Source organism: Chroicocephalus ridibundus, chromosome 10 (assembly GCF_963924245.1).
Source record: "Chroicocephalus ridibundus chromosome 10, bChrRid1.1, whole genome shotgun sequence".
NCBI lineage: Eukaryota > Metazoa > Chordata > Aves > Charadriiformes > Laridae > Chroicocephalus > Chroicocephalus ridibundus.
The window spans coordinates 2007523-2017974 of NC_086293.1; the positions used below are offsets into that span (position 1 = coordinate 2007523).

General features: G+C 42.7%; 1 protein-coding gene across 3 annotated transcripts in view; it reads right to left on the reverse strand.

Moving 5' to 3' along the window:
* Positions 1-9675, reverse strand: part of HDAC11 (histone deacetylase 11) — a 31126-nt gene extending 21451 nt beyond the window's left edge. For 2 of the 3 annotated variants that reach the window (XM_063348026.1, XM_063348025.1), the window contains exons 1-3: positions 9593-9675; positions 7940-8088; positions 4779-4879 (exon numbers count right to left, since the gene is read on the reverse strand). In XM_063348026.1, the coding sequence (XP_063204096.1) occupies positions 4779-4879; positions 7940-8088; positions 9593-9594 (252 nt within the window). In that variant the 5' untranslated portion in view covers positions 9595-9675. Of the gene's footprint in view, positions 1-4778; positions 4880-7939; positions 8089-8755; positions 9037-9592 lie in introns of those variants that run through there. The other variant, XM_063348027.1, reaches the window with a different exon arrangement.
* Between the last annotated feature and the right edge of the window lie 777 nt (positions 9676-10452).

Here is a 10452-nt window from a genome sequence, read left to right on the forward strand (position 1 = left end):
CTTTAATACGTGCCTCTTACCAAATTAACTGCTAGGCAGTATCATTAAACGTGGATAGAGCGTAACACCATACCAAGATGTTACATCCAAAAAGCCCCCAAACCAAAATGAAACAAACAAAAAACTCAACCAGCTTCAAGAGTTCTTAATTTTCCTTGCTTAAACCCAAAGTCTTTAAAAACATATACACTTAATGAGGATATTCCTGCAGGACTTCACTTACAAAGTATTATTACCATTAACTTTAATTCCTTAACTATAAAAACTCTCCTTAGTACGGTTAAATGACTTTACAAATTATTTTGAATTATTAGTGTTCAAGGACTACAAGTTAAACTGAAAACCCAATATTAGGAAGATAAAGGTAAAGTAGTTGCTTTTATGCTGATACATCCTGGATTAATACAAACAGCAGATTAATGATCAAAGCCAACCTCTGATGTACTGCCTTTTATGTTATGCATTCATTGCATTCGAGCATTTTAAAATAGCCAACAACATGTGAAATTTTTTTTAAAATATGCAATTTTGTTCTTTAATATCTAAATTTAACCAGCGTTTAAATCTCTGAGAAGTTCCTGCAGCTAGTCCCAGCTTCAAGGGAAAATTCATGGACCTACAAATGCAGATCAAGCAACTAACGTGATTTTTTTTTTTATTTATTTAGAAGCTTGCTTGGGACGAAGCTATTTGGATCCATCTTCAATAAAGAAAGTATGTTTTTAGCTTAAATCAACAGAAGATAAAATGATAAAGGACAGTAGGAAGCTTGTAATTGTCACAGAAGTTTCCAGATGAAGGTATGAATGCACTATTATCATCAGGAATAAGAGACCTGGCAGAAGGCGACGACAGCCAGGTCACGCACCCAAGAACACCAACCAGCCAAAAACCAGTTTTGGTGCATCAACCTCCCAGCCAATGAGTTGGAAATATTTAAAGGAAAGAAACAAATCACTGTTAACCAAACGCTACCTTAGCCTTAAGAGGTTTACTAGTCGCTTTAGCTGCAGAGAATGCCCTACAGCATTTGCGCAGCACTGTAAATCCTGAAAGCTGCCAAACCGCGTTCCCTGTGACCGAGTATTCTTGTTCAGCTTTTTTTCCAAACATACTCAAATATCGTTACCTTTAAAATAACATTTTTATATATTCCTACAGACCTTTACCTGACACATTACCATTTCCATGAAAATTTAGCTAAAAGGGATCAAATTCACTTATCTGCTCTCATGACCTTTTAAATTAACATCTTACAGCAAACCACTATTCACCTTCGCAAATTTTTCACCAATGAAGTTTGAAAAAATTGAGCAAGGAAAAAGCATAACATAGGGAGCAAAGAGAGACAACGGATGACAGCACAAGAACTGCATGAACTGAGGAACTGGACAGGGGAATTTTAAGCACCCCTGAAGGTGCCCATTTCATCTAAACCAAAACCACTCATTTTCAGCTGCCAAGTCACCGCTGGTCACTAACAGAATCCCAGAATGGTCAGGGTTGGAAGGGACCTCTGGAGATCATCTAGTCCAACCCCCTGCCAGAGCAGGTCACCCAGAGCAGGTGGCACAGGAACATGTCCTGGCAGGTTTGGAATGTCTCCAGAAACGGAGACTCCACCACCCCCCTGGGCAGCCTGTTCCTGTGTTCCACCACCCTCAAAGTAAAGAAGCTTTTCCTCAGGTTGAGATGGAATTTCCCGCGTTCCAGTTTGTGCTCGTTGCCCCTTGTCCTGTCACTGGGCACCACAGTCTGGCCCCATCCTTGTGACAACCTGCCCTTTAGATATTGCGGAGCGCTGATGAGATCCCCTCTCAGCCTGCTCTGCTCCAGACTGAACAGCCCCAGGGCTCTCAGCCTTTCCTCAGCACAGAGATGCTCCAGTCCCCTGATGGTGTTCATAGCCCTCCACTGGACTCTCTCCAGTAGTTCCCTGTCCTTCTTGAACTGGGGGGCCCAGAACTGGACGCAGTGCTCCAGATGTGGCCTCACCAGGGCAGAGCAGAGGGGGAGGATGACCTCCCTCCACCTGCTGGCCACGCTCTTTTTAATGCCCCCCAGGAGACCATTGGCTGTCTCAGTCACAAGGGCACGTTGCTGGCTCGCGGGCAATGTGTTGTCCAGCAGGACTTCCCAGGTCCCTCTCTGCAGGGCTGCTTTCCAACACAATGCACGCAGCCCAAGATGTATTTATCTGGTTTATCTGAACACCCCAAACAGCCAGAAGTATCACAAGCTGAACCAATTATTTGAAGAGCCTGCTCCTCCTGCCTTCACTCCTGAGAGCCCTACCACCCCCCTCCCCAGGCACACGGCCAACACCACCACGCAACAAGCAGGCAGGTACCTCTGGCCTCTTGGCAAGAGGCAAAGCACACAAACCCTTGAGCACCATCAATGCTCCCTGTAATCACAGCAATCCACTTTTCACTAGGCATAAAAATTTACATTACTAATAAAGTGATTAACTTTTTGTTTTTAAACCTACATGATTTATAAATTTTAATCTGTTCTATATATTTGCAAGTCCAAGTGCTTGATCACCTGTTTCAGATCACTTTCAGAAAAGCACATCTTGCATTCCACTGATGCCCAAGCATTGTCCTCATCATTTGCATTTCACTATTTGCTCACGTATGTTATCACAGAAATTCTTGTACATAAGAAAAGATCCAAGTGAAAGACTTCTATGGTCTGAAACTAGCTTAAACCTCACTGCCTATCTCCTTCCAAAATTTCAGAATGCTGATATCCAGGAAATCACTATTTTATGGAACACTAAAAAAAGGCAGTAAGTGGAAAAGTACTGCAAGCAAATTATCCAAAGTCCAGTAATTACCTTAGAGATCTAAATTTTTCAAAGGAATAACCGAGGGAGAATCACCTCAATTCAAAAATCCAGATTTTGTTGTAAGGACTAATCATGTTACCTGAAGCAGGGAAAGGGAGAGACCCTTCCTTCCAACGCAGAACTGATTTGCAGGACTGTTTGATCTACTTTGTGTATACCATTTTGTTTCTCTCCAACCAGCCCCCAGCCAGCTTCTTCAGCTGCTGCTGAGATACCGACCACCACCTGTTCTTGCAAGTGTATGGAATTTCCTACCAGATTCATGCTCAAATTTAAAATGAAGAATACACAAGTGATCCATTATTTTAAGGGACCTAGGCATTCCCAGAAACACAAGCACCTTTGTAGTCTTCAGTGCTGATCTAACACAAAACCATGCCATTTACTGGCAGATTTGTATTTGGGTTTAAAAAAGAAATAGCGCAGCAGACTTTGGATAAAGCGATACAGAGGATACCTAGAGCCTTTTCGTGTCTAGCCATGTTATTTTTCGTTTGCAACTAAGCACTTTTATCCTGACTGCTTGGCAGGAATTTGCTGGCATGGCCAACGCAACATCTTTCAGTTTCTACTGTTGCAGGAAATATTCTCTCAAGAAAAGGGAAACGAGACACAGTTAATCACATCTGAACACAGACGACAGTACTGGTTTTGAACACCAAGACACAAGTTATACAGACAATTCCCTGTGAAGCCACCCGGTAGGTTCTAAAAATATTATTATGGTATTCCACACTGAGCTACGCACATTACACCCTGCTTCAAAGAAGTGATTCAGTAAAAAGTGGTGGGTGGTTCTATGGAATTAAAAATCTTAATATCAAGAATAGCTGCAATAAGATCAAATCTAATGATGTACGAAATTGCATGTAACTTTATAGCATAGAATGAAGAAGTGTAAGAGAACTCAGAAAAGGAACAGGAGTGACAAAAGTTCACACAAATAATAGAACCCTTACACAGAAAAATAAAACATTCCAGAAATAGCAATACAAGGACTCTTGCACTGTGGAAGGACAAAGATGACTCAAAATAACTTCTTTTGAATTATGAAATGGAAGATTATTTCTCATATAAATCCATTCTCTGCCTTCCAAGGAAAGAATTGCAAAATGAAAGCAATGTCACCTGCTCTCATCTACTATCCAATTTCACCTACAGATGACTGAATATATTCAGAAACAGAGATCTTGTGTGTTTATGTTTTAAAATCAGACTGAAGCTTAACAAATGGATGTTTCATTTAGAAGTACCCAATGAATGCTTTTTATCACTTGTGAATATGTAATCCTGTATGAGCTGGCACATTGGAAACCTTCACACACGGGTAACATGCAAGGTTATGGCCCTACGTTGATCTTTCAGCTCTCTCCATATTCCACTGACACAGGCTGTGTCTAAGTATGAAGCCAGTACTTCCCTTCACAACAGAACCCCTATAAGGATGCTCTTTCAAGATTACATAAGCCTCAAGCCCATAAAGCAACCCTTGCATTAAAAAACATTCAATAACGTACCCCATTTTGGTGGTCTCCAATGTATTTTCAATTTCACAACCTTATTTTACTAGCGTAAATCAAAACTTACACTTTTGAAGATTAAAACCCTGGTACTAAGGAGAGTATTATTTACATCTCAAACATTAAAATTTTCCTTACGTTGATTTAACTTTCCTGAAACATCATTCCAGGTCACCTATATAACATAGTAGACCCTCTTTCCCCACCACCCCTCTATAGTGTAAATTGCCTACTATTTCTGTTTTTCTTTCAGTATTCTCAGTGATAATGTTATCAATGTTATCAAAATACACCATTCTATAACCTGTAAAAGTTGATTCTATAACAAATACAGCAGGATATTTGTTGCCTTTGACACTAATTCTAGATAGTTTGCTTGAAAAACACATTAATAAGTACAGCACCTTTAACTTATTAAGGTAGCGCCTTGTGTGAACAACCAAGAGATCTTCATCAGTGGCTTCCCGTGCCTGTACAATCAAGTCATCTGCAATTAGTTTTTCTTCTGAAACAGGAGAGAAATAACAATTGGCATTGTACACCATCGCGTGCCGTCCCATACTCCACCCTGCCACAGAAGCTACTTCGACCCTGATGTAATAACTTCATCTGTAACACAAAGCACTGAAACAACTTTTGTTTACTTGGTCTTTACAAATTTTACAAATACATTCCCCCTATATGTGTGAGCTATTAAGTTAGCGTGTATATGATAAATATTGTTTACAGAAAGTTTTCGGAGTGTAATCATGGTAAATTCTTGTTTAAACTAAAAGAAAAAGACGTAGTGACAGAGGATGGACAGAGAAAAGAGAATCCTTACAGACTAGGGCTTGATAAACTGGGGTGCTCATACCATCAAATATTCACCACTCTAACATGCTTTAAGAAATTCCACACTTGACACTAGTATTTAATTCCCTAAATCAGTGGGGAACAAAAAAAATAATCAAAATTCAAAAAAAAAAATTGCTTGGATGTTCATGGAAGCAAACATTTACACTTAATTAGGATATTTCTGTCACACCCCTACCTCCATTTAATTTCAAGAAATACCAATGACCAGCTGTTAATTCTTCGCTTTAGAGACCAAAGGATTTAAAAACCTAGTTTTATATGAGCAAGTTACAAAATAACAAGTTACAAAGATTTCAGAATGTGATTAAATACCTTGGAATGTATACATCTGGGTATACTTGCCAGAAAGTTTAAGTTAGGGTCAACTAAAACAATCCACACAGTGTATGAAAGCAATGCTGCTTTGCATATCATCACTACAAACAACAAATAGAAGGCACCACGCTGATCTCCCCAGACAAATTTTGATATTTAATTGCTGCACGGCCACAGTCTTCTAAGACTACCTTTTCTCAAATTTATACTTGGAGGAGGAAGAAAACAACCCACAAACGTGAGAGATTTTGTTCTGAAGTGTTATACAAGAACAGCACCTGCAACAACATTTGTTTTGGCAAGTTCCTGTTTCTCCTGACTGAGGCTTGAGAAACATTGATTCATGAGCATCAGAAGGAAAGCCAAACATGCTAACAGTTTCATTCTCGAGGCAGGAGAAAGTAAGCATAGGAAGATTTTCACTGCTGATTTTCTAGAAGATGATAGGGAACAGCATAGGTCAGCTGTTGGCAGGAGCTGCTACCGAGCCAGAGAAAACCAGGAGCGCCCTGCGGCTTCTTTCTCCTTTACAAAGCAAGGAGAGTAAAACGATTGGGAAAACCAATTTTCTGTGAAAGACTGAGAGTAAAGAGTGGACGCTCTGCACAGAAAACAGCTGGAGCAAAAGACTTTACACAGAGAAGGAGCAGAAAGGCAAAGGTTTTGATTAACAAAATGGTCATGGAACCCAAGACTTAACTATTTAAGGTTGTTCGAGGGAAGATCCAAAACTCATCAACTACACAGAGCATTAGAATTTGTTTAACCTTGGTTAAATGAACACAAGACAGCCTCAAGTCGGAAGGGCAATACTTAACTGCAAAAGTTCATCAGTTGAAGCAGTCATTAGGACCGCATAAATGGGAGAGGCCTGGCTCTCAGACAACCTTTGTCTTGGCAAGAAAAAAAGCTTTTTTTTTTTTTTATAACTTGATGAGCAAGCTTGAACTTTAGATGAGGAGATGCCAAGATTTTATAGGCCCTGATCCTGACCTTGGTTCTTACATTTGGATTTCCTTAACGTATTTCTGCCTGTATCTTCCAATTTGACTAAACAGCAATAGTGAGCACCATCACAAAAAGTTCTGCCTGTCACCAGAGGCAACCCAAAGCTCTTCCCAAACAATATCAGAATATTGTGAGGTTGATAAAGAATGGATTATCCCAGCTGCGCTGATCTTTCAGCCTGAAAACTAAGTCACACCCCGCAGCAAGCCAGTCATTAGCACCTCTAGTTTCACAAACCATGAGGAAGGCCCCAGTTCTTGCTGCACCAGGTGTAAACAGTACTCCCAACCTGCAGTTCAGGCCTTGCAAGCCAAACCCTTTGTAAGCTTGCAGCAAACACAGGAAGGATTTCCCATTCATTGCTACGAAACTGAAGTCTGTGTTCCCTTTACAGATCCAGGCTTGGTCCTCCAAAGAAAGATGAAACAGGAACTGCAAATGGCGGCTATCCTCAAGAGGAAACTTAAAGGAAATCTTGTTCTCATAAATTAATCTAGAAGTGAAAGAAAGTGTCTGAATCATTAAAAACCTGTTGAGTATCAAAACGTGGCACCCTGAGCTACGTCCACAAGACTCCAGCATTCGGCACCTAACTCAGGCTAGCCTGAAAGTCAAGGCTTTGGTGCTCACTTCAGAGGTGGAAACAGTTCTCAAATATCCCCTGTGGATGTCTGCTGTAAAGGCCAAGCAATGAAATTCTGCTCACTTCATGCTTTCATTCAAATCCCAAAGACCAGAAATATTTTAAGATGGACTAAGACATTGCTATGCTCATGTTTCTTCTTACCCCATTTTACTCACAGTCTTGCAAAGCTCTGGGCCAGAGTGAAACGAACCAAACTAGGTACTCTGACTAGTATTATTTATGCCTGTGGGGAGAGGAGACCATTTAATGAGCTTGAATTTTCCATCACATTTCAGGAGTTTCACTCTGCACAGACACCATGACAGAGCCGAAACCAAAACTGTGGGATTATTTAGTCAAGCGGGCTAGAACATACGTTTTCAAAGGATGGTGGAACAAGCCTTTGTATTAAAAAGCCCCTGCTGTAGAAGTTTGCTCTAACATTACAATTACATCTTCTAAACCTTTCATAGGCAAGATCTTCAACAATACATAACGCGCGAAGTTCAACTCACCTCAAAAATCCTACAACCAAATTAACTTGCTGAGATTTAAGTCTGCAAATATGTAAGAATACTAAAGCACTCCAAATATGATTAAGGAGCATAGCTTAAATCTACACAATGAGCAATGAAGATGTACAGTCGCTATTATACTGGCAATTATTAACATAAGTCTGCACTAACTACATAATTCCCATTAGCTTTTGTGCAAATGTTGCACGAAACAACATCTAGGAGGTACCTTCTGTTATTTTACCTTTCAAGAAATTGATTACTTTTCCCCATTTCCCTGCATCAAATGGATGCAGTTTCTCAAGTCCCATGAAGGTGATGTTGTAGTCTGGAGAATATACGATAGGCCAGCATGCTGACGGAGTGTCCTCATACAACTCAGTTCTGTGAGGCCTTGAAAAGCAAAAAAACCAAACTAGTCACCATTTTTAGCAACTATTTACAAAGTCAAATGTTTTTCACTAAAATCCCAAATTAAGAGTCCTTATTAATACCAACTTTACATATAGAATGATCCCTGAAGATGCTATTTCCCACAGCTACTGAAGGGACCACCAAGAGCAGTTAAACAACTGCTCTTCAGCAGCAGGGTCAGGGAGACCCCGCGCATCCCTCACTGCCAGGCAGTACAGTTAAACCCTTGAACTAACCAGTACTGGGGAAAAAAGAATAACTGCAGAACGCACATCAATGAATTATGCATACAAAGCTCACCGCAGACATTAGTTAATGGAAACATTTACTTCTCTCCCCTCATTTTTCCGAATTCATCAGGCAGCACCTGTGTCTTAGAAGGTGCATCCCATTTTACAGACAACGTAACCTTCAACAAATACCTCACCAGACTCACGTTTTAAAGTCTGCATCACAACACAATTGAAAAAAACCAAACCACACAGCTCCTGCACATGATGCTGATAATATCAACACAAGGTCTGTAAGACCTCTAGGATCCTTTCCTAGGAGCAACAGATTATTTCATTCAGCAAAGTTCAGCTCAGCAAAGGTAAAGAGGCTTGGACGTGCCCTCAACTCTAGACCTCATGCCTCTAACCCTTACCTAGTACTTTCTCCCTTCAAATTCACGTATTCTCCTAAACTCAGCGGTACAGTCAGCTCAGAGCCCTCCTTCACAAGCCGCTCACGAGACCAGCAGGCAATGGTGTGCTCTGCGCAGGTTGGATGTTGGGCAGACACCGGTGTGCACAGGCGGGCCAGCAGCCAGGCCACACCAAGAGGTGACTCTGTTCACACCCAGCTGTGGCTCCTCTGCCCCAGACCCCACAACACCAAGTTATGCTGAGACCTCTCGTGCTCCCCGAGATTTGGCTGAACTTTGCAAACGGCTCTATGAGACAAGAATGGTCCTTTGTCAGGTGAACAATACAAACAGAAAAACCTTTATTTCCAGCCTAAATATGCTCAAAAATACCCTTTTAAAATGCAGTTAAAAACAAAACAAAAACCAAACGGGAAGACAATGGAGGTTTTTCACCAGTCCGCAGTCCCAACCCCACACACCACCCACAAGCACAACCGGGGCTCCCTGGATCCTTCCCTCGTACCACCCCGCAATAAAAGGCGGCTTTTGTAGGGGGCGAGCTACCACCCCGGGCCCGGCTCCTCGCCCGGCCTGCCGGCAGGGCCTCAACGCTGCGGGAAGGGGACGTTTTCCTGGGGTCCCCACCCGCCCCAGGCCGGGCCCGGGCTCCTCGGGCGCACCTTGCGGCCCGCCCCCGGGCAGGGTAGGGCCGGGCCGGGCTGGGCCTCCGCCGGGCCGGACCGCCAGCCGAGCCCTCTCGCCGAGCCCTCCCGCAGCCCCGAGAGCCGCCCCCCGCCGGAGGAGCCCCGGCCCCGGCCCGCTCCCTGTGCCAGCACCGCCCGGCGCCCTACTCACATCCCCCCGCCTTCCGCGGCCGCGCAGGGGACGCGGCGGGCCCGCACCGACAGCGGGCCCGGCGTGGTGGGGGGCGTGGCCACGGCGCTGTGACGCGCGGGGGCGTGGCGCTCCCGGGCCGGCGCCACGGCGCGGGTGGTTTTATATCAAGGGCCTGAAAGCGGCACCGCGCAAACGGGGTCTTTGGTCAGAAAACGCGATTCTGGCTGTAAAATAAAATTAACGAGGTTCCAGGTGAAAAGACAGAGCAGGGCAGCAGAAGAATAAGGAAAACAAGGGTGAAATAGTGATATTATTAGCTAGTGAAATATTATCTAGTTAGTTAAATAGTGATATTAGTTAGTTAAATCGTGATAACAGTTAAGTAGTGATATTTAACCCCCCCACGGCAGGGGGCTTGGAACTAGATGATCTTTAAGGTCCCATCCAACCCAAACCATTCCATGATAATCCAACGGAGCTGCAGAGCTCCCACTGATTTTGTCAGGTCAGGGTTCACCCCCGGAACACCACCTCTAAATTCAGGCACCCGGCAGAAATAAGCTAGTTTCAAGTCAAAAGCCAATTTCTGAGCATACTTTACTAATCCAGCTTAAATGTATACATAAAGCATTTCTTGGGTGGTTATACAGCTAAATCAATAATACCATCATGAAAAATGGTCCATGAATAGCAGCGATATCTATCAAATCAAGGATGAATGTACAGAAGCCCTATTTTCTCATGAGGAATAATGTCTCTTTATGAGAGTTCCAGATAAATGTCTTTCTTCTTAAAATATGCTGGCTTGGGCTTGGCATTCAGTTTTGATGGATGCCTGGGCTTCACCTTGGTATTTATTTAGCAGCAGGAGGCTGTTA